This window comes from Amblyomma maculatum, chromosome 5 (assembly GCF_055883805.1).
Source record: "Amblyomma maculatum isolate TAMU_Amacu chromosome 5, ASM5588380v1, whole genome shotgun sequence".
NCBI lineage: Eukaryota > Metazoa > Arthropoda > Arachnida > Ixodida > Ixodidae > Amblyomma > Amblyomma maculatum.
In genome coordinates, this window is record NC_139348.1 from 138,366,804 (window position 1) to 138,391,286 (window position 24,483).

General features: G+C 44.9%; 1 protein-coding gene across 1 annotated transcript in view; it reads right to left on the reverse strand.

Moving 5' to 3' along the window:
• Nucleotides 1-5,852: 5,852 nt before the first annotated feature.
• LOC146189716 (fatty acid synthase-like) overlaps nucleotides 5,853-24,483 on the reverse strand; it is a 68,658-nt gene continuing 50,027 nt past the window's right edge. Inside the window, exons 23-25 of the mRNA XM_084605330.1 lie at nucleotides 20,213-20,456; nucleotides 6,738-6,980; nucleotides 5,853-6,067 (exon numbers count right to left, since the gene is read on the reverse strand). Of these exons, the coding sequence (XP_084461456.1) occupies nucleotides 5,853-6,067; nucleotides 6,738-6,980; nucleotides 20,213-20,456 (702 nt within the window). The remainder of the gene's footprint in view (nucleotides 6,068-6,737; nucleotides 6,981-20,212; nucleotides 20,457-24,483) is intronic.

Consider the following 24,483-nt stretch of genomic DNA (forward strand, 5'->3'; position numbering starts at 1 on the left):
GCGATCTACCTTTTCATTTTCATCATGCTCATTTTCATTTTCACAAGCTCCTTTTCCACGAATCATTTGGAAATTTCGCATTCAGAAGCTGCTGAACGTGCAAACGCATATTATCTGCAGCGTAATGATACATGTGTTCTGTAGGTTTGAGCGGATGCTAAAATATGCGGATCTTTTTTTTTAGAATCCTAGAGCGCCGAGATGAATAATTTAATTCTGGGTTTGGAACCTTGGGAAATACGTCAAATATAGGCGTTAATTAACAAACAATACCCCGGCAAGCTAAATATTTTGACGCCATCATCACAGGGTACTTCAAACGTGAAAGGTAATTGAGGAGCACATTTGCGAAAAATATTTAGGGTACGAACCCTACTTCCCCCGGCCAAACCCATAAAACCATTTGCATATCTGTAAAGGCATAACACCAGTCCGTTGACGTCCTTTCTAATAGCTTTGTCTACTGCGCGTAACAAAACATCGCTAAGTATAGATTTCGCTTTTAAGCTTATGCATGAACCCTTATTTTCACACACACCCACGCGCACACACACTACCTCTCCCCAATCTGCATATTAATATTCAAAATAAAAATGCAGGATTTCAAGAAAAACATCAAATTCTATTGGCCTCGAAATCGAGCACAGTCGCCATCTTGCGGCGCAGCGGCAAACCCTACTCAGTGTGGATGCGCGCTTTCGTCGCCTGCTAGCCAGCAGTGTTTGCGTACGCGCGTATGGCCTGGTGTCTGCCTTTTGGTTCGCGATTTCAGTGCGATTTTATTTACATGACTGCCTCTTGCGAACGAAATATGACCAGGCTATTATTCGACGCTACAGTGAAGGCAATAATTGTTCTTATCGAGTATATTGTGGTGGGTAATGGCATCCTCCAACGGTCTTCTCTGCTTGAGGTTCTTTCTCAAACACAGCGACGGTGTCGTTAGCGCCGTTTCGAGAGAAAAAAAAGCGAGCGGGTCGCCTACGTTCATAGCACTTAATGCAACCGCCCAGAAATTGTATATTGTCACTTCTATTTGAATCCGATAGCCATTGCCGCATGAGATGGCCTGAAAACTGTGGCCGCCATGATGTAGATCAAATTGTTTGAGTTCTTTCCTCTAGCCATTTGAGTAAAATCGCTATTCGGCTAAGCTTTGATGCTTGCAAATTCATTGTTTCTGAGAAGCGTCAAGCTTAATACGGGCTCAACTATCTCTCTTCTGTAGCTCCTTGCTTGACCGTGTTTACTTGAAGATAAACAGATTGAATAGTCGCAAGAATACGTGCAGAATCCATTTCTTTCCAAAGTTTGTTTACTACCGGCCCTTACTCTGATAAAAATCCAACAGTTTTTTCTTGCATAACTAGGTGATTGCTCGATATTTAGAGGGTTAAAGAAATCATTCCCTAAAAACTCTACGCCCATGCTCAATTATTGGTAATGTCTTTGCAGCGACAAAAATGTTTAGCTTGCAGTTGAAAGAAAACTAGTTGCAGAAGGGGCTCAAGTTTGCGAGTGTGTAATTTTCCTGTGATACGTCTAACCATTGTGACATTTTTATCAATCATTCCACTACTAATGTACCATTATTCAACGCTACATACATTAAAACGTCATATGTACTTTCTTTGTTCTTCATATCCGTTTTTCACACACACCATCATAATCGCTTGCATTAGCTGAAACAAGCCCTCGCCTGGTAGCAAGCGAGGAGAAAGTTCTCGCTCCACTCGGCGCACTACACAAGCCCCAGTAAGCACTGTAAGTAGTAAATTGCTCATGATTTGCACATGGCACGTTTTCTTCACCAGCAAACACGTTGTAAACACAGCAACGAACCAACGCCGCATCTGTTTCTGCAGGCGCCGCCATTTGCCGATACACACTATTCAAGTGATGGTAGCACCACCTCTAGGTCGATCTCGTGGCGAATTCCACATTGACACTTAAACTGTGTTTTATTTCTTCTCAACAATGCAAATAGCTTTTTACAGCTTTCATAGTGTTCCTCCTGTGAGGCAAAGAGCAGTACAGGTCTTCAGTGACGACATTCAAGTTTAACATATTCCCTCATTCTTGTGAAATATGAAACGGACTACTTTGTCTGCTTTGTCAGTTAGAAAAGAATTAACCACTAGCGCTTAACTATGATTATGCAAATGACCCGACACTTTGTATTGTCATTACTGGCTTCTGAAATATTGGTTCTTAAAGGTGTTTTATTTTATTGGTATTTTCAGCGAAACATAAGTCGCTTTCAGTCTTCGTCGTGCAAAGATCCTTGTCAACGATGCAAAGTTAATTCTTGGGGCAATGGCCGGCTGCTTCACAACTCGGCAATCCAAATAGCACGCTTAAGAAAACTTTTCTTCCGGCTGCTGAAGCTCTTTCAGCAAAATTCCAAAGGGAAAGGGGGGGGGGGGGTTACAATAAAAAGATAGTCTTTTAAAGCAAAAACAAGTCCCACCTTTCTGAACTGGTAGCTATTTATTAGTTAATGTAAGCCATTTTGTCTTCATATACACCGTTGGGGGTGCCACTAGGGCGCGTTTACGCGGTGTTTTAAGATCATTTAGCATACTATTTCCTAGACATCCTGGGAGATGCTTCTCGACTTTGCCAACCTTTTACAGGCGAGAGGACAGGCTCTTGAAAGTACTTTGGTCTCTTTTCAAGTATCTTGCGATGTTTCGCCGTGCACGTCTCCCAGCAGCGGCATCGTCCCGGCCACTACCTCCGGCTTCTTTGTAGGGTGATGAGGAAGGCTGGATGCTCATAAAAAATATGTCGCCTCCTATGTGGCGCTGAACCATCCTTGTACATCTTGTTTTGCAGGCGTTCGCTGCCATAACATCCTAAAGCCGCTCACAATCACTCCCTGAACTTTCGAGGTTGTCGCAATAGCTCAGAACACTGGTAATTTCTCCAGGAATTCCCGGTTGAAAGCTCTGCAGGCCCGCAGAAGGATTGAAGTTTCTTGGGAGACAAGCCCCTTTCAGATGCCAGGCAAGCACTGGTCCTCTGCATAAGGACACCAAGTCATCCATTGTGACTTTCGTTGAGATAATTACGTTAAAGTTCAAACACGGAAAAGGTCCCTGTACAATACAATTGAATTGAAGAGAATGGACGGTTGCGCAAGCTGTTGCTGATTCAGTGCGGAAGGTAGAGCGCGAATACAGACCAAGTACGCGAAGGAAGTACTCCACACGAGAAACGCTGACTCGCAACTAATTTTATTGCGAAAGCAATACTACTCGCACTTTCAAACCTTCGCGTGACCCGGCCGCAGTTACGTCTTACCCACGTGACACTGTGACGTCACACCCCACGTGACACTTGCGCTGACAGGAGCTGTCAACTTGGCTCTCTCGTTTCACGTGGGACGGCTATGTCAGAATCAGCCTGCTAGGACCCTGTCATTCACGTTACCCCTATAGGCCACTAAGGCACGTTCATATGGGTTGGTTAAAGCGGGGCTTTTTATGTGAGCTTAGGAAGAAGAAAAAGAGAAGAAGAACGCTCGGTCACCCGCAGATAATGCTTTCGCTCAATATTTGGTTCAGCAGCGTTGAACCCTTGTAAAGTTTAGTTATTAAAGGGCAGCTTAAGCGGATTTAGAATTTAACTAACCCAAATTAGTGGAATATGCGCACGCTGATGATAAATCATGCCAAGAGTTTTGTGCTAGCGCCTAAATTGACGCCGTAATCGTGTAATACAACTGTCTCGATGTTCAGGCTTCTCCGTAGCGCGAGGTACGGAGTAGGCGCATCGATTATAATGCAAGGTAATGCATTTCGTACGCATGAAAGTTACACTCGGAAATAAAACTAACGCCAACAAAAGCAAAAGCCGCAAGATGTTGTTTGGAGGCGTTGGGCGACTCGCAAAAGAAATTGGCGAGAGGAGTTGGAATTTGAAAAGTCACCAATAATGAATACTATTATCTAGTTTTTTCCCATTTCTTCGCTGTTACGAGGAGAAGCCTAAAAATTGTTGTTAGTTTAATAGTTGATTATATACCATTATATATTGCAGCGAAAAACATTTTATTGAGCTTAATCTACAAGTTTCCTGTGTTAATGGTTGAGTCGAATTCTCGACAACATATTTCAGCTTCCCTTTAAGAGACTTACCAAGAGCTGTATCGAAAAGCACACTGCAAGGAGTCAAAACACTAAGTTATCATCGCAAAATTACCACTTTTCAAGAAACAGTCCTCTTTATTCACTAGGAAAACAGAAGACGTGCGTATATAGACCACGATTTGCTTGTTTGGGCAAAATATTCTTCCATCTGTTCTCTTGTTACTTTATCGCGGTGCCGAAATAAAATCCTTGTAGTGGCAACCAAAATAGCAGTCTTTCTTTGTTTGATTTCTTTCATCCTGCCGACAATCGCGACAGGGTCCATTCAAATGGAGTAGCTTGAATCAAAGAGGATGTTATCTCAGAAAAATATGTACGCATTTCCAGGCTTCTCCTATGTGCACTTGATAGCATGACAATGTAATATCATACTATACGCTACAAGCACATTTGACAATACATACCGGTGTGAAACCTGGCTTTTATAGGTTAAATTTTATCGAAATTTCTCGATGGTTCATAATGGTGCGCCAGAACCCACTAAACTTATATGGCGCTAAAAAACTAAACCCAAACTATAAACGTCTTGCTACATTTCACGCATTTATTTCGGGCACGTATGAAACAATACCCGCATTTCTATCAGCCTTTCTTTTTTTAGGATTCATAACCCTTCGCAGAAATTGGTTGCATGTTGCCTAAATGATATACTCCAGAATTTCTTTATTCTTAAGTCAGCGAACCAGTCTAGTTTCCTGAATATTCTTTAAATTCTTATACGTTCAAAAGAAAGGGAAAGGATAAAAGTTGGTAAGGTTCCTTCTTGTTATAGTGACCTAGGTTTGCACACATTGCAAACGGGCTCTGCACCAATGCTTCCGGCACGTACAGACATGACAGAGATGTATATAATATGTGTTCTCTTTTACTAAACAGCTAGTGCCGAGTCAAAGCTCATCTGTACGGCCTTGTTCCTTTTAACTTCCTTAAAAACAACTGTTGTATCTCACAGCTGTCAAGATTACAGTGTAAAGATTCTATGTAGTCAACTAGAACATGTTTTAAATGGTTGTTACCTAGGACGCAAACAAATTGCGGCTGTCAAATGTTACGCTTCACTCTCCCGCGATTATTAAATGACGAATAAGAGTTGATGAACAATTGACTAATACATGTGCTACCTCATGTTCTCAATGACTGAATGTTAACCCATGCTTTTCTTTATTTCAACTAGGTTTTTTTTGTGTGCCCCTACCATGCTGCCTCTGTAGTGTGCGTCCGCCTCGTCAAGCCTTATCACTCACTTTTTGCCGGCGTACCCAACACCCTGATGATGTTGAATTAAAAATATTGTATTTTCTTCCCACCTCTGTTTTGACTTTCTACTTACCACATGAACCACTACCAACTTGTCCAATTTCCCGTCTTTCCTGCTGTTGGCTTTTTCATGGCTATCCACAACCAGTAGCATAGCAGAAGGGGAAGGTCTTGATTATAAAGCTTAGAAAGACGGGGTATACTATCAACGATCAAACCTTCACGAATTTATGTGTTTACTCTACACTTCTTGGTCCTGATCACCGGCAAATAATATCGACCCAAAAGTGTATTTCAATCAAATTACTTTATTAACCGGTGAGGCCTCGTCTTTTTGCTTTCCAAAAGAAAACAGTTTACCGCGAAGCAGAAATCTTTCCCCAAATGTGGTAAACACGCATGCAAGAAAGTGACTGAACGTCACTGACGGTCACTCACCTCTCAGGCTGATTTCGTCTCATTTGGCGTCGTGCTTTCAGGACCGGCTGCATCCATCTCTTGCAATCGGCCGAAGGTGAGCTGTCGGATCTCGGGTATGGAGAGGGTGAGGTCGTAGTCTCGCTCCAAAGTCTGTTTCACCTCGACGCCCATCAGAGAATCCATTCCGAGGTCTCCTAGGCTCACAGTCGGGTTCAGGATGGAAGGATCTTTCACACCTGCAGGGAGCGCAAGCGTCTGATATGTGAACTTCCGACAGATTTGGAAACAAAAGCATAGGGAATGTAGAACAGCACGCAAATAAAGTTTTCCCTGTCGTGATGCTCTTGTAAATGCACACCAAATCTAGCCTAGCCACTCATGTCGATGCTCAAAAGGTCTTCGATGATGTCTCTTTTCAAACGTTTAGTACTATTAAAAACATATTTGTGGCCAACTGTGTGTCAAAATGAGTCTCTCCAGCGTGAACCGTGCAGGTATACACTATATGTAAACATTGTTCCGCTTGACATGTGAATGTAAAGTTGCTTTTTTATGGCATGATGTGATATATCATAATATGATATGATATGATACGGCACAGTAGTTGAATGTCCAAAGCACCTGAGACTGAGAAGGACTTCGTTAGTGGTGGGTCTCTGATTAATTTAATCTTCGTTGAGGACCTAAATGTGCACTGACACCATGCAACTCGAGGATTCCATTTTTATACTGTCCTCCATCGCTCACACATGGAGCGCCTAACCACTGTGTAACGGGCTGATTTTTACTGGATGGATAACTCATAACCTCCAATTTTTCCTAGTGCTTACAAGTGCCCCAAACCGTGTATTAGCAGCACGAAACCAAAACAACAGTCATTTCTAACTCTCATAGCTGGCAGGTTACCAAATATATTTGCAATAGTGTCCAGAAGGCTCTTTGTCTTCGTCATTCCTGCTTCACAGTTGCCGGAGTGGTTTGCCTTCACCATGCATGAGACGACTGGAAAGTTCTGGTTCAACATCTGGTCAAGCGTGTTCATGTATGAGCTGATCCTCTGCGGAGCGCAGCCGGCGATGTCTATGTCACCAGCCATCGCCTGGTACAGCACTCCGACGTCACTGATGGGGCCCCACTGAATTGCCAGCCCTGAAAAGGCAGTAAAATATATACTGAACTCATAGTTCAACACATTGCCGCTGTACTGCTGGTTTTCTGAAGTCCTGACATAACAGTTAATATGTTACTGAAGGTTATATTTATTTTATTTCGTTACAGATCTCCACAGTTTTCTTACTCAAAATTCATCAAGGTCAATCAGCAAGCGCAAATACTACCCATCCTCAATTAACAAAATGGCCAAGAAAAAAAGTTAAATACGTTGGAATAAAAAGCCAATTCGATTATTACGGGTACATTATGAGAACAAAAGTGCCAAGTGAAAAGATAAATAACTACCGCTGAAGTTTGGAAAGAATGATTAGAATGACAGAGAAGGAAGGTACGATACAGTATCATAAGTGTAGCCCTTAAAAACACGTAACCACTGTCATGAAATATCTAAGTCTTCTCAATATCCCCTTCAAAATCCCTGTGTCCAAAACAAAAAGGGCCGATGGTTGCAGAACGGCTGGCGTTAGCAAAACGCATGTAACAGCACTTCAAATTCTCTTTTTCTTTTACTACTTTGATCGCAAACAGCCCATGATTTTCCTTCTTCCCCTTTTATAGCGAAAGCTGCACTGCGATAGGTTTTCTAGACCTCGGGTGGCCGCCGCTACGTCGTCAAGAGGTTGTTACGACCAAGCATCCGCAATTGCGCGCTCTATTGTTCGCCTGTGGGCATGGATAAGTTTTGTGAATATGTGGTGATGGTCCAATGGCTCTAAGTGAGCCTGTTTCCAGGAATCCTGTTTTGTAAGCCTGTTTTGCTTTGTGGACAACCTGCAAATGCCAAATTGACCCTGTCAAGAGAACGTCTGGAAAAACACAAAGAAACGTCCCCCTGCGGGAAATAGCAGGAAGTGCTTTCTTTCTTTTGTTCACCCTTCCAGTCGAGAAGTGCTATCCTCCAGTGATGAATGCCTCCTATCCAAAGGAGACGACAGAGTGACATGTCCGCTGACGTGCAGGACAAGAAAGGAGCATGACTCATACGGCCATTAAGTGATTTCCCGGGAATGCAGGAAAGATTTGCAATTGTCGAAAAGGGACAATGTTGGGAGCCCTATGCGGCGCCACGTGCACTCGGGTTTCTGAGAAGTAAAACCCCTTGTCAGAACCAGCCTGTGGTTTCTTTGCTGAAGAATAGAAATGTACCTCCTCTCCTCGCCGTTCCCAAGCTTTTCCCGCCAACAAGTGATCACGCCCAACGAATGAATGCCGGACCAGTCAGTGCTTCAGACCATCAGTGCAGTGATGTGTTCGATTGGATGCCGATACCTGAGGGGCGTGCCCTGGATTTGGTTGGTCAGCATCTTCAGAGAGGGGCTGGACATAGGGGGTTTTTAAGGACGCTGCAGAGCACGAAATGTCGCTCTGGGCCCTGGGTAAACGGCTCATCCAGTCGCTTCTCGCTATGAACTCTTAACGCTTGCCATATTGCTGATGTACCCTTCTTTTTCGTGTAAATATTGTAAATAAGTTTTCTCAAAGTGCCATTAAACCTGCTTGTACATATTTCACCAACTTCGAAGATTCAATCCTACTTCAACCCCGAGTCTCTGCACGCTACCAAGTGAAGGCCGGGTCGACTTAGTCCCCGCGTCACGACAACTGGTGATCAGCGGTAGGATCTGAATCTACAAGCCCCAACACTGGTGACCAGCGTTGGGATCTGAATCTACAAGCCACAACATCTGATGACTGGAGGTGGGATCTGAATCTACAAGCCCCAACACTGGTGACCAGCGTTGGGATCTGGATCTACAAGCTACAACATCTGGTGATTCGAGGTGGATCAGAATCTACAAGCCACATCTTGTGATCGGAGGTGGCATCTCAAGCAACAAGCAGGCGCAACAATCGGCCAACAAGAGAGCAGCTCGGAACATCGATCGCATGTGTGGGTGAGTGCTTGGCTTTTCTTCTGATGTGGACCAGGTTCTAGAACAGGGTTAGATTTTAGAACTGGTAAAAAGTGTTGAAACGCCTTTAGGTTTGGTAGTTTGCACTGTTGTTTTGGAAGTAGCCGACACTCGGAGCGATCATGGACCTACAAAAGCTGCAGAAACCGGAACTGTTGCAATTGTGTGAGGAATTGGGAATTGATACAAGAGGTTTGGCACGAAAACCTTTGATTATAAAGGCAATCACAGATTTGGGAGCCGATGATGAGGAGCTCAGTGAAGCATGGAACCTCATCGCCCAAAAAAAGGAGGAGCAGCTCAGACAGCAGAAAGAGCGGGAAAAAGAAGAAAAGAGGCGTGAGCGCGAACTTGAGAGGGAAAAAGAGGAAAGGGAGCGCGAACGTGAGAGGGAAAGAGAGGAAAAGAAGCTAGACATTGAGCTCCGGAAATTAGAACTAGAGTTGAGCAAGAGGTCGGGCGATTGTCCCCAGCTAGCGGTACCTCGTCTCAACAAGGAGGCAGATTTCAAGATGTCAAAGTACATGCAGCCATATGTGATATCAGGGGATATCGGTCTGTATCTGGCTAACTTTGAGCGAACCTGCGAAAAACTGTCCTTCCAGCGAGACACTTGGTCTCAGAGATTATTGACGGTTCTGCCCTGCGAGGCAGCGGAGGTTGTCGCGCGGCTAAGCAAGGAGGACGCGGACAACTACGAGAAGGTCAAAGCTTGCCTTCTGAGAAAGTATAGGCTTAGCGCCGAGGCGTTCAGACAACGTTTTCGGAACGCTACTAAGTCCAGGGACGAGAGTTACCCTGAATTCCTATACAATTTAAGAGTTAATTTGGGCGAGTGGCTAAAGAGCACTGATTCCTACAGTGATAGGGACGCTGTAGTCGAGCGAATTCTTTTGGAGCAGTTTTATAGCTGCCTCCCAGAAAAAGAAAGAAATTGGTTACAGGACCGAGGCGACATTAAGTCGGCAACTGAAGCTGCCGAAGTCATTGAGGAGTACGCTTCGCGCCGACAATTCAGCAACCCAGCAGTGGATAGGCTCCGCAATGCCAAGTTGAGTGTAAATAACCGTCAGAAAAGGCACTTTGCTAGATTTGCAAACGAAGAAAGGAAGGCTTCTTCAGGCAAACGCCCTAGAAAGGACGGCAGTGAGAAAAGTGGGGAAGTGACCAACGCACAGAACACAAAGAACAAGCTTGGGGCTAGGAAGCCGCTCACATGCTTTAGGTGTAATGAGCAGGGTCACATTGCCGTCAACTGCCGGAAAGAAAAGATTGCTTTCTCGTATGTCAGTGACTGCGATGAAAATATGCAGCTTTTAGAACCCTACCTGCATGACCTAGTAGTCAACGGGAAGCCTTGCAAGGTACTGCGCGATTCGGCCGCAACGATGGATGTTGTCCATCCGGCGTATGTGTCGCCTTCCGACTATACCGGGCAGTGTGCATGGATCCGACAGGTAGTTGAGGAACAGAGTGTGTGCTTGCCGATCGCGAACGTGGTCATCGAGGGCCCTTTCGGCGAATTAACAACCGAGGCTGCCGTTTCAGGAAAGCTTCCTAAGTGCTATCCGTATTTGTTCTCCAACAAATCGGACATGCTACTGCGAAAGAGGGGCATCCTTTTCGGAGACAGAGTTGTGCAAGCCTTAACACGTTCAAAGGCGCGAGAACTAGCTACACTGCTCATTCCAGAAAAATCCACAGCGGAGGAAACGGCAGTTAAAACAGTGGTCGATGCGGAAGATAGCGGGTCAGAAAAGTTTGAGAGCGAGGCATCTCAGATAATTCAACTTGAAAGTGAGCTTGATGAGACGCGGAATGAGGACGTTCTTGAGAGTAACCTCTTGCCGCCGGTGTCTAGTAATCTCACGAGACTTCTAAGTGGAACCCGAGAGGACTTAGCTATGGAGCAAGCCAATGATCTCAAGAATAAGCTCGAAGTACAGTGGGAAGGACCTGCTAAAGTCGTTGCAGAGCTTTCTGACACTAACTACGCAGTGAAAATCCCCGATAGGCGTAAAGCAGTGCGCATTTATCATTGCAATCTTATGAAGCCTTATGTGCAGAGGGAAGCCGTGGTAAATCTAACGTTAAACCTTCCCGAGGAGATGGGGGATAACTTGATTTGCCTCAGCGGAAAAGGAAGCAACGCTCAGGAGCTTCTCAAAAAGACAGAGCAGAGAGGAGAACTAAAGAAACCCCAGCTGTCCGATCTGGGCGAAATAATAACAGAGTTTGAGGCCTGCTTCGTGGACAGGCCAGGCAGGACTGATTTGACTGAGCACGATATTGAGCTGACTTCAGACGTGCCAGTGCGATCAAGGTGCTACCGATTCTCTCCAAGGCAAAGAGAAATTCTGGATAGGGAAGTAAATCGCATGCTGGAATTGGGAGTAATAAAACCCTCGGAAAGCGATTATGCTTCGCCTATGATCTTAGTAGAAGCTCCAGGTAAAGACCCTAGGCCTGTGGTAGACTACCGAAAGCTAAATTCTCTCACCAGGGATCAAGTGTATCCTATTCCGAATATTGAGGAGAGAGTAGAACAGGTCAGTAGAGCGGCATATGTGACTACGCTGGACCTTACTCGAGGATACTGGCAAGTACCGCTCACTGAACGCGCCAGCAGATACGCGGCTTTCGTCACTCCGACGGGCAGCTACCAGCCAACAATGATGAGTTTCGGGCTCAAAAATGCTCCATTTTGTTTTTCCCGACTCATGGATAGGGTTTTAAAGGGGTGTGAAACATTCGCGGTGCCTTATTTAGATGACATTGCGGTTTTTTCCGACTCATGGGCGGACCATATGGTACATCTAAGTGCTGTACTGAGCCTTTTGCGTCAAGCTGGACTAACCGTAAAGGCCGAGAAATGTTGCCTGGCAAGGGCGACCGTGGACTACTTGGGTCACAATGTAGGTCAGGGTTTCAGGAAACCCAGCGAGATTAAGATTTCTGCGGTAGCAGACTACCCGCGGCCGAGCACGAAGACGGAAATTCGAGCATTCCTAGGTCTGACTGGGTACTACAATCACTACATCCCTAACTATTCAGCTTTGGCTAGCCCTCTGACCGACGCTCTCCGCAAGACAGAACCGACAAATGTAGTCTGGGACGAACAAAAGGAAGCCTCCTTCGTAAACCTGAAGGCTGTGCTGATTAGCCGTCCGGTATTGCGAGCTCCAGACTATGGCCGAGAATTCACGGTCCAGTGTGATGCCAGTGATCGAGGGTTAGGTGCTGTTCTCTGCCAGAGAGATGACGACGGTAATGAGCACCCCGTGCTCTACTTGAGCAGAAAGCTGAGTTCTAGAGAGAGGGCTTATTGCGCGTCAGAGAAAGAGTGCGCTTGCATTGTATGGGCCATTCAAAAATTGCAGTGCTATCTTGGAGGGGCCAAATTCACCGTAGAGACGGACCATTGTCCCCTGGCTTGGCTGCAAACTGCGACATCGAAGAACAGTCGCCTTCTTAGGTGGAGCTTGATTTTACAGCAGTACAATTTTGAAATAAGATACAAAAAGGGGAAGTTAAATGGGAATGCGGACGCGCTTAGCCGCTCTTTCTAAGCGGTCCGAGATGTTCCTCACCATGTATCCAAATTGATAATCAGGTTTTTTTTTTCGTGCGCTTGAATATATATGACTATGTAAAGCAGCACGTTTGGTTTTCGAGGCATACGTGGGTCCTGAACGTCTTGAGTGTGGGCTTTTCTCGAACAACAATGGCAGTTTTCTTTTGACCTGGTCTCTTCAGACGGGAGCCGAGTGCTTGCTTCGACATGTGGTTGAGTTTCAGACAGCTCGAGCAATTTGGCCTACAACAATCACGACAACGCGACAAGCAACAGCGAGCTTCAAGCGTTCACGTGCAGACCATTAAGTCGTCTCTTCATGCAGCAGCTGGGACTGCTGCCCTCCGAGACTCTTCTGGCGGGGGAGGAGGCTGTTACGACCAAGCATCCGCAATTGCGCGCTCTATTGTTCGCCTGTGGGCATGGATAAGTTTTGTGAATATGTGGTGATGGTCCAATGGCTCTAAGTGAGCCTGTTTCCAGGAATCCTGTTTTGTAAGCCTGTTTTGCTTTGTGGACAACCTGCAAATGCCAAATTGACCCTGTCAAGAGAACGTCTGGAAAAACACAAAGAAACGTCCCCCTGCGGGAAATAGCAGGAAGTGCTTTCTTTCTTTTGTTCACCCTTCCAGTCGAGAAGTGCTATCCTCCAGTGATGAATGCCTCCTATCCAAAGGAGACGACAGAGTGACATGTCCGCTGACGTGCAGGACAAGAAAGGAGCATGACTCATACGGCCATTAAGTGATTTCCCGGGAATGCAGGAAAGATTTGCAATTGTCGAAAAGGGACAATGTTGGGAGCCCTATGCGGCGCCACGTGCACTCGGGTTTCTGAGAAGTAAAACCCCTTGTCAGAACCAGCCTGTGGTTTCTTTGCTGAAGAATAGAAATGTACCTCCTCTCCTCGCCGTTCCCAAGCTTTTCCCGCCAACAAGTGATCACGCCCAACGAATGAATGCCGGACCAGTCAGTGCTTCAGACCATCAGTGCAGTGATGTGTTCGATTGGATGCCGATACCTGAGGGGCGTGCCCTGGATTTGGTTGGTCAGCATCTTCAGAGAGGGGCTGGACATAGGGGGTTTTTAAGGACGCTGCAGAGCACGAAATGTCGCTCTGGGCCCTGGGTAAACGGCTCATCCAGTCGCTTCTCGCTATGAACTCTTAACGCTTGCCATATTGCTGATGTACCCTTCTTTTTCGTGTAAATATTGTAAATAAGTTTTCTCAAAGTGCCATTAAACCTGCTTGTACATATTTCACCAACTTCGAAGATTCAATCCTACTTCAACCCCGAGTCTCTGCACGCTACCAAGTGAAGGCCGGGTCGACTTAGTCCCCGCGTCACGACAAGGTGTAGCTACAAGAGGAAGAAGATGAATAAGAAGACGACAAAGAAGACGACGAAGAAGATGACGAAGAAGAAGAAGACACAGAAAACGATAGTGCTTTCGCTCCACATTTGGTTCAGCTGCTTTTAACCCTTTTTAATTTTTTCTCGTTTTCGAAGCTTTCAATCCTATGGTATTATATTTTACGCCAGGCATTATAGGGATAAACAGACAACAAGAAAAAGCATACAACAGCCATTCATCGCCTTGTCACAGTAACGCAGCGTAAAAGGCTAACGTAGAGTCCAGGAGCATCGCTTTCTTATCAAATTCAATGGAAGGATTTGAATATTATCTGCGATTTCAACGCCGTAACCAAATCAAGCAGGATTGAATGTGGTCGCTAGGCGCAGGTATATTAAAAGTTTTCCGAAGCCTGCTCAAATAGAAGAGCAACGCATTGATCCAGAGCGCGGGCAAGTTACATATTTCATACTGTGAGGACAACTGTTCTCACTTTTTGCTTTAAAGGCGCATAATTACGTTATATGTTGAAATTTGGTATGAAAACTGTGATAGCATTAAAGACTGAAATCTGCTCATCCTTCACCTCCTCTACTCCTACTTGTCGCGTACGGCGAGCCTCTCTAGTCTCCAATATTTTTTTTCCCTTTATTTGTTCCTCAGACAGTGTCTAAGAGGAGGCCAAGGCTAAAGGTTGAAAGCCTGACGAGGCCCTAGCCCCTTTTACGAGGTTTTGCATCAAGAACACAACTAAAGACAACACTTCGGTCAATAGCGGGAATACAACCTAACAAACTCATTAAAAGGAAAAATTGTATCTCCTTGTACATATTGTACAGATTGTGGATGTACGAAAGAAAATGTTGCTTCTTGTAACACGTGTAGGCTCTCAAGTTACAGAAAACTTTAAGTGCGAAGCCCGCACGACAAATATCAAAATCAATACATGAGAAGAAATACTAGAACACAGAAACAATTTTGTATCGAACTACAAGCATTACATACAATGTTCATGTGTAATCTAAAAAACTCGGATTGGCGATTCAACTATTTTATTGACACCATAGTTATAGCATACACATCACTGCGTCCTGTCTGAAATTGCAGAAGTGACTAAAAAGCGTCTGCATTCACTTTTAAAAACAGTAAACAATTTGTTCAAATCGATGTGCATTCCAGAGTTGTTCAATAGTTTAGTAGACTGAAAAGTTAGTGTTTGGCGACCATAATTCGTTCGTGTCATAGGCAATCTCCTTTTAGGATCGCGGATAGGATATATACCCTGCTATGTTCGCCTAGGGTGATAAGCGGTTTGTTTTGGTGGATCCACTGTAGTATTTAAAGTAATAGGCCTGGTTTGCTTTCAACATGTTGTACTTAATGTAAAATGGCGCGGTTCGTAAGTTGCGTCTATCGCCTCTGTAATTCTCGCAGAGGCGTAGAACCTTTTTTTATGCGACAATTAATAATTATAGTTATAGGCTGACGTCGTCCCCCAAACTAATATTCCATAGCTTAGCCTAGAATAAAAAAGAGAATAATATAATACCTGTTTTAAGGAAGTGGGTATAAGGTTTCTAATTCTATAGATGCTTAGAGTTACTAGCGCCAAGTCAGCTTTTAGTTTATTAACATGCGTAATCCATAACAACTATTCGCTGAACCATACGCCCAAAAATTTTTGTTCTTATACCTGTTCTATCGGAGCTCCATCATAAGTTATATTTATAGTTGTGCGGTCTCGCCTATTGAAGGGCTTGAATATTATGTACTTTGTTTTGCTTGTATTTAGATTCAGTTTATATTTTGAAAGCCACCGTGACAATTTAAGAAGGTATTCATTTGCAGCTTTTTTCAAGCTTGCTTTGCTTGGTCCAGTGAAGAAGACATTGGTGTCATCCGCATATAAAACTATACCGGTAAAACCAGTGATTGAATGTCATTGATATATACCAGAAATAAGAACGATCCTAAAATGGATCCCTTGGGCACACCATAAAGAATTCGCATTTTGCTGGATGATATGCCATTAACGTCAGCATACTGATAACGGTCACAGAGGTGACTTTTAATCAAATTCAGTGCTATTCCTCACACGCCATACATATCAAGCTTTTTTAATAAAATGCTCTGCTGCACAGTGTCGAATGCTTTCTTTAGGTACAGAAATAAACCTACGGTAAAAAGTTTGTTTTCAATATTTTCCACAATCTTTTCTTTATTATATATCACAGCCATTTCTGTCGATTCTTTCTTTTGGAACCCGTACTGGGCTGAAGTAATGATGTGATGCTTTTCAAAAAAAGGACACGAGTCGATTGTTCAGAGCTTTTTCAAATATCTTCGAAAAAATCGGAAGGACTGCAATCGGCCGATAGTTATTTATGTTTAATACATTACCGCCTTTATACACTGGAGTGACCTAGGCAATCTTTAATTCCTCAGGATAATCAGCAGATTGAAACATCGCATTAATGATAAGCGAAAGTACCGGGCCTATGATAGGTGAAGTGTATTTTAGCGGCAATGCTTTAATTCCATCATTTCCAGCTGCAGCATCACTTTTAGTTGCATTATTATAGTCTCAATTTCAGTAGGAGTAAATGGTGAAAGCATAACAGATTCGGACAGGCTATGATTGTCCCTCCTTTATCTCTGTCCTGTCGTTTCCGCACTAGTTATGGATCATCGAAAACACCAACTCGCCCTACAAAGCTTTAGCCTTCGTCCACCACCGAAACAGTGGCGGGTGCAATGACGGCCTAAAAAAGAAAAATTTCGCTGGCTGGCTAGCCCCCACCGCAAGCGGCGTTGACCTACCGTCCCGGCCCCGTAGGGACAGGAACTGCCACCCTTCACCACCTTCCCTCCCCATGTCAGTGCAGGTTAAAGATCCCCAGGCGGTCGAAATTACACCGTCGTCCTCCACCACGGCTCCCCTTTCTCTCTTTCCACTTTCACTCCCACCTTCCTCCCTTCCCTTACGGCGCGGGTCAGGTGTCCACAAAGAAAGTGTAACATACTGCGCTTTTCCCTTCCTGCGAACCAATTATATATATTTATACGACGGACTCGTTTGGGTGCTCCATCGTAGCGCCTAGGGTGCGTATTGCCTGTAAAGGGTGCTTTGTTTCATGCTCTGCTGTTAGCAAGCGAAGCCTAAACCATGTGCGCTACCTTGTGAGTGGAACAGAGAATTTATTGTGTACATACATACATACATACATACATACATACATACATACATACATACATACATACATACATACATACATACATACATACATACATACATACATACATACATACATACATACATACATACATACATACATACATACATACATACATACATACATACATACATACATACATACATACATACATACATACATACATACATACATACATACATACATACATACATACATACATACATACATACATACATACATACATACATACATACATACATACATACATACATACATACATACATACATACAAAAACGTAGAAAACATTAAAAGGTACGTATACAAAATAAACTTAAATGCATTATTCCCTAGAGAGGGGAAAACAATAGAAGGGGGGTGGTTGTAATAAAGCACGACAGGCATCTCAAGTCTGCTCCCCAATACAACATGGAAGCGCGTGTGCCAGCGCCGCCAAACCCGCGCCTCTCAATCCGTTTCTAACTGGCCAGAAAGATACTTCCATATAGAGGTGCAGTCTCTGCAAGGCTGGGTATTGAGCTTCGTACGAAGCACTTCATGCAACAATTTCCATTGCGACATTAACATTAACACCGTACCTTCTTTCTAAAGTATTGTCTTGTGGCTAAACCTCCCGGAAAAGGCGTTGCAGTTTTTCCTATTGGTAAATGTCTGCAATAAATATGAAAGACTGTGGCCAACACGCTTTTAGCATCACTGAAGATATGCCCTTGCAGGCAGTTATTTGTGCGAGTATTTTGCCCAGCATACTGAGCAATATTTACAAAGTGACGATTCATTTCATCTGCCAATTCTTGCCCATTCGCATGCTCGTTTTCTTTCATTATTTCTTGCAGTGCGTCACAAGTCTGCTTTCTACTCATAAGATTGTTAATCATGCCCCACATTTTTTCTGGTCTCCATTTATCTGGATAAACTTTTTCTGATAAAATTCAGACTTTTCTTTCTTGAGGTCCGAGTTCAATCTATTCCTGATCTTCTTGTAGTCGACAAGCAAAGTGGGATCCCGATTTTTTATGAAAGCATGATACATTTTATTCCTTTCTTTTATTCTTTTGTAAAGATGCTTGGTTACCCATGGTTTTCTTTTTTTTATTTTTGGCCTAATTTCTCGCAAAGGGAAATCTGCAATTTAGCAGCAAAGAAACTGATTAAGAAACTTTTGATAAGCTGTTTTGGGGTTGGTGTCTTTGAGTACATGTTCCCAGTTTGTTTGCTCTAAAAGACACCGAACGTTTTTCAATGTCTATTCATCATTGTACGAACCTGCAATGTACCATCTTTCTTTTTACCGTGACTTTTCGTGTGGCAATAGAGGCTAGGCAGAAGATTGACATGTGGTCACCGATATTGCTTGTCGTCACACCAGCAGTAACATTTCTGATTTCAATGTTTCTGACGCAGACATCAATACACGTGGCAGTATCCGCGGTAATCCTAGTTGGTAAGGCTATCATATTTTTACATGCATGCTCATAAACAATGTCTTGAAATATTTTTGTACACGGTCCATCAGATAGAGCATCAATATTCATATCACCGAGAATAACAAAAGAGGCAGCTAGATGCCCAAGTGATTCCAGGGTGTTTTCAACAAAGTGTAAGAATTCCGCTACAATGGCAGATGGCGGCCTGTACAGTGCACCGACTACCACATTCGATACCTTAACAAATAAGCTCTCAATATTTTCATTCATGTTCGTTAGGTCATCAAAGATTACATATTGGTAGCTATATTTAATATAAAAGGATCTCCGGTTTTCTCTGCTAATGGTTGTGCTCTTATAACCCTGAAAGTGAGGAGGCGCTTCCCCCTTCCTCAACCAAGTCTCAGTAAGGACTGTTATGTCAACTTCTGCTGCAACAGAATCAATGTATATTTCTAAATCATCTATCTTGTTTTTAACACTTCTTATGTTCAAATGTATGGCGGCAAACGGTCCGCTCTCACTTGTATAGAGTTTGTTGAATGTAGGGCAGTCATAATAGGAACAACCAATTTCCTGTCTTTCCATCGTAATAGCATCTAGAACACATAGGAATGCAGTGTATCTTTCTAGCTTGCAATCTTAGCAATGTCTGCCATATTTGCAATTCTGACCATGTCCGCCTCCTCATCCTTCCTTGCTGGAATTCGGCCGCGAGAAAACCACACAAACTTCCATCCAGCTCTTTTGCTCTTTTCTTTTGAGAAATGGCTGCTCCGAGAAGCTTTTTGTTTGTGCCAGTCATGTGTTCGTTCACGTACGCAGGTGTTACCATGCCACCATAGTCAAGGTCTTTGGTGTCAATGCTCTGCTTCTTGCACTTCTGCAAGAGCATGTCTCGCTTTGTGCGCTGCACAAAACGGACAACAGTGTTTTTCTTGCCGGACTTGGAAGTACTGGTCCGGTGACACACATCAATATCAGAGTCGTCGATCGGATCATTGACAAGGTTTCCAATTCTTTTTACTATGTCCACTGCATCACCCTCCTCAGGTACACCCTTCATTTTGAGGTTGTTTTCTCCGAGATTCAGGCTTTAGCGACATTATTATACACTTCGTCATCTACTATTACAGCGATTTTCCGCTGCGTTAGGAACCAGTAACGTTTACTATAGCTCTAACGCAACATGATATGCAAACATGTCTAGACATATCAACAGACCAGCAAAGCTAGTTCACTTTTATGTACAATATAACAGCATACAGAAATTACTGCCTCTTCCGTAATCCAGAGTTGACGCAATCATAAATTTGTTAAGGGCTCCGCGGTGGCCTTGCTACCTTCTTGAGCAGCACTATAATTATTGCGTTTTCAGCAGAGGCGGAGAGTCTTCGGCTGTGATGGATCACTCACAAAGTGGTCGCTCTTTGCAAGACGCTTCCTACCTCCACTTTTATCAGGCTCTATTTCTCCCTCTCACATAAAAATTCATTAGCATGCAAAATTTTGAGAATGACCCACCTAAATTTGGAAGTCAGCACTGTGTTGGCTATACCCTGCATAAATTGAGCATGAATTTTAGAGAAATTGGAATGGATGAAAATTTTTGCTGTCAGGGAACCAATCTTTTGCGATGACGAGCCATGTTTGCAGATCACCAGCAATCTTTGTATAGTAGCATGCCACAAGAGGGACTACTCACCGGGTAGACTATCAGTGACCCGTCGTTCGCAGATGCGCTCTATGACAGAGTTTGCGTAGCCGTAGTTAGTCTGTCCGGCATTGCCCCGACTGGACGTCACGGATGAGAAGACGACGAAGTGGTCGAGTTCGGGACACAGTTTGCGGGAGAGTTCGTCTAACCACCTTGTGCCCTCCACTTTGGGCTTGCACACGCGTTCGAACGACTCGGCAGTCTGGTTCTCAAACAGTGCGTCACTTAGAACCTGCATAGAAACGAATAGAACAAAAGTAACTGGATGTTCGAAACGGGTTTGACATGAAATGCACTTAGCTTCTTTGTCGACGCGCCACATAGAGAACACGGCCCCGAACCAGAGCTCACTTCATTAGCAAAAAGGGCAACGAATCTAAACGCCAAGTTCGGTGGTTCCCCTAGCGTATACATGCTGCGCTGGTGGTAGAGAAGCTTCATGCGTCAATTGTCCCTTCATCGTGGTCTATTTGCGAGGCGCAAAATAGAAAATTGGAATTACTCTCACTTCTCGGCAGGGAACATCAAACGGCCGGATGCCTACATGCGCTGCAGCTGGTGCAGCACATGCGTCAACAGGTGACGTCACTTCGCGCTACTTTGGAGGCACAAATCGACCAGACCCAAACTAACTCTTGGGGGCAAATCACGTGCACTGTCACCTCGAAGGTGTTGCCAGAAAAACACCTGGTTCAAAAATACCTCAACTGAGAGTTTTATGTATATTATAACACGTAATTAATTATATTTTGTCGAATTTTGGACTCATTCATTACCTTTTAAATAAGTAAACATTAATTAGCAGAGAACGGCCTGGTGTCCGAGTTGGGGGATTAAGAAAGGAAAAGATCGGTGAGGCAATAACTCTACTCAAAATCATAAGGGCACAAATCGTAGCCAGGTTTGAAAAGATCAACTGAGTAAGGTGACAAGCTTCGCCTCACATTGCGCGTATTAGACTTGCCCACTATAAGCAGCAACTTCCTCCTTTAAAAATGAAGGCTGACAGAAATAAGGTGATTGAAGGCAATAGCACCTGTGGAGGTGCAATGTTTAGTAACCAAGGTGTGCATACTTAGATCAATGAAGGATCAGTGCAAAATTAAATGAAATAGGTCTGGTTTGAAACTGAGGTGGCAGTACAGAAATTTCTATAACCTGCGGTATTGAAGCAGTGGCAGCAGCGATTGCGGGGGAAGCAGTGCTAGCCATTTCTGGGGTATATGTGGAGTACAAGCAGCATTACAACAAAGCTTATTCATGAAACGTTTTCAGCTCGAGCGAGCTGGGGATTACAGGGAGAAATCCGATAAGGTAGTCAGAACCTGAAGATCTGTAATTTCACGCCTCCATGCACACCTCCTTTTCGCCTCAGCGAAGCACAGCCGGAGGCGTTCGGGATCGAAACCGGGCACTGTGAGTGAGTGAGAAGACTATTTACACCGACATGGACCTCGGGGCAGGGGCAGAGCCAGGGGGAGGGTCTCCTTGCCGGCTCTCCTGCACCGTGGCCGCAAAGGTCTTCGAGTAAGCCTCCTCCGCCAGGCGTAGGACGATCTTTTAACGCGACACCGTTAAGGAGCTCGTGTCGCAGAAAAGCCGGTGTCGTCGGCGGCGTTGGCAGTGAGCGATAAATCCCGGCATGCACTTCATAAATAAAAAGCAACTTCCAAGATGGGCTGGGTGGGAATCGAACCACGGTCTCCGGAGTGTGAGACGGAGACGCTACCACTCAGCCACGAGTTCGATGCTTGAAAGCGGTACAAAAGCGCTTCTAGTGAATGCGGTGTTGCCTTAGAAACGTGCCGTAGAACGTTATACTGAGGTGTATATCGGAAATTATGAGCATGTTACTTACAGAAGTCGCAGTTACACGAGTAGCGAAGTACGTTTCCGCTACATTTCTTCTGCGCTCTGCGCACATGCAGAGCCATCTTGCGGCAAACACAGAAGAACCCCTCCTCGCAATGTGCGGCGCTGCCCCGACACGTGGCGTGCCACTCGCCCCTGACGTTTCGCCGTGCACCCTCACGGGTTGTAGAATCAAGCGTCTTTCCTTTCTTTAGATCACTATCTTCGCTCACCCGCTTCTCCCCTTCGGGCCGCGCGGGTACCGGTGCGAGGATGCCCCAATACCCTTGCGTTTAATAAGCTTTCTCGCTCTCTCCCCTTCCAACATCTAGCGTGCGTCACTCGAACAGTGGTGTTTAGGCGACGCGGCTCCTCTTTCCGCTCACAGCGCGATTGCTAGGTGCAGCGTCTGATGCCGGACGCCTCTGACGTGATCGCTGCGCCGTAGCTCTTCTGCTGGGAAAGCGTCCCCTGCGATGTGTGCCGAGCTGTTTCCGAGGAATCATGCTTCTGCGTGGTGCTCCCAAGCGAGATAGAGGACGATCCCATCAAGGCGTCAGCCCCATGATCGCGTCCGCCTTCATGGCGCGTCGCTGCCCGGCTTTCTCCCTCCGAGACACCGAGTTCTTTGGTTCGTTCCGCTTGCTCAGGCGCACGTTTCGTTGCCGCGCCGAACGCTGCGTTGCTCGGCGCTCACCGCGTGATTCGTGAGTGCAAAGTCCGACGCGGGGCGCCTCATCAGTGATTGCTGCGCCGTAGCGCATTGTCTTACACTCCTTGGCAGGTCGACGGGTGTTGTGACTCGTGTGATGGAAGCGGCGCCGTCTACCAGTGCCGGTAGCGCTGGGCGGTGCGAACGAGGTGCAATAACGCTATCGCGTTCCACTCTTGAAGGCGGAGCTTAAGCGTCCTCTATTTTTTGTTCATTCACATTTGGGCTGCGGATGTAGGGCTCCCAGGTAATCTGATCAAGGGGATCCGTTTCTTTAGCTGCCGGAGAATCGGGGCATTGCCAGATTAGGTGATTTTACCTCAGAGGTATGTTGCTGTGATTCAACATCCAGCCGTTTTAACCACCGCGCCACTTCAGCGAGGCAAAACAATCATCAGGTGATCGAAATTGCTTAGCAGCCCTCCACTACGGCCACTCTATCGTTCCATTTTCATCCCCCTTCCTCGCTTCCCTTGCGACTCGGTTCAGGCGCCCGCAATTAACTGTGACAAATACTGCGGATGTCCTTTACAATAGGAAAATTAAAATTTTAAGATGAACCTAAAAGAACTTCCGGAACCATGAAAGAGTGCAAAACTCTCTCATTCCTTGGTGAACTCAAATATGCGGTCAAATTACACATGTACCGCAGCCAGAATTAGAGATGTTTAACTCTGCTCAACCCAATGTCGATCGATAGTAGCCAGTATGTTTGGCTGTGGACGACCGTGTGTTACAACAAACATAACCAGCGTTCCTTTAAACGCATCAGCGTCCACTGGCGTTCTATGCAGAATTACCAATTCCATCACAAAGGCAGAAGAGGCTGCCATCGCGCTTGCTCTCATCTCTACATCTGCCACAAAAATTTTCTGACTCCAAAACTGTCATTCTAAATTACGCCAACGGCGTTTTTCTGATATACGGAGCGGTATATTCGCACCTCTGGTTGCTACCATAGAGGTTCCGAAGGTGTTGCATCAAGCATCATATGAGACGAGTCAAAGTGATCCGCCAGTGCATATTCTTCAAGAATAGCTTTACGTTTCAGATAGCGCATAACATGACACTGCTCGATGAGCTAATCAGTGGCGTTTAGCTGGCCTTTCGTTTTTACAGTGGGAATGAATGTCAGGCGAGGAAGGAGATTAATGACACAGATTGGCTCTCTATTGACTTCGCCCAAGTGGTCCAATCTCGTGGTGTGAAACATCGAAATTGGGCTTGAAATACAAGCCTATGTTATAATTCCATAAAGATATATATATATATATATATATATATATATATATATTATCAACAGTCGGACTATACCCGCTGCATCTACTTAGGCACCGCGAACTTCTTAACCCCATCCGCCCACCTACCTTTCTGCCACCCCCTGCTACGTTTTCCTTCCCTTGGAATCCAGTTTGTTACCCTAAGCGACCATCGGTTATCCTCCCTTCGCACTACATGTACTGCCCATGCCCATTTCTTCTTCTTGATTTCCACTAGAATATCAGTAGCTTTTGTTAATTCTCTGACCCACTGTGCACGCTTCCTCTTAATTGTCCTCAATTTAAGTAGAAATCTTTTCGTTAGCCTCCACGTTTCAGCCCCATAGATGAGTACAGGTAAGATGCAACTGTTGCATACTTTTCTTTTGAGCGATACCGGCAACCTGCTGGCATAATCTGAGAGCACTTCTCTAATG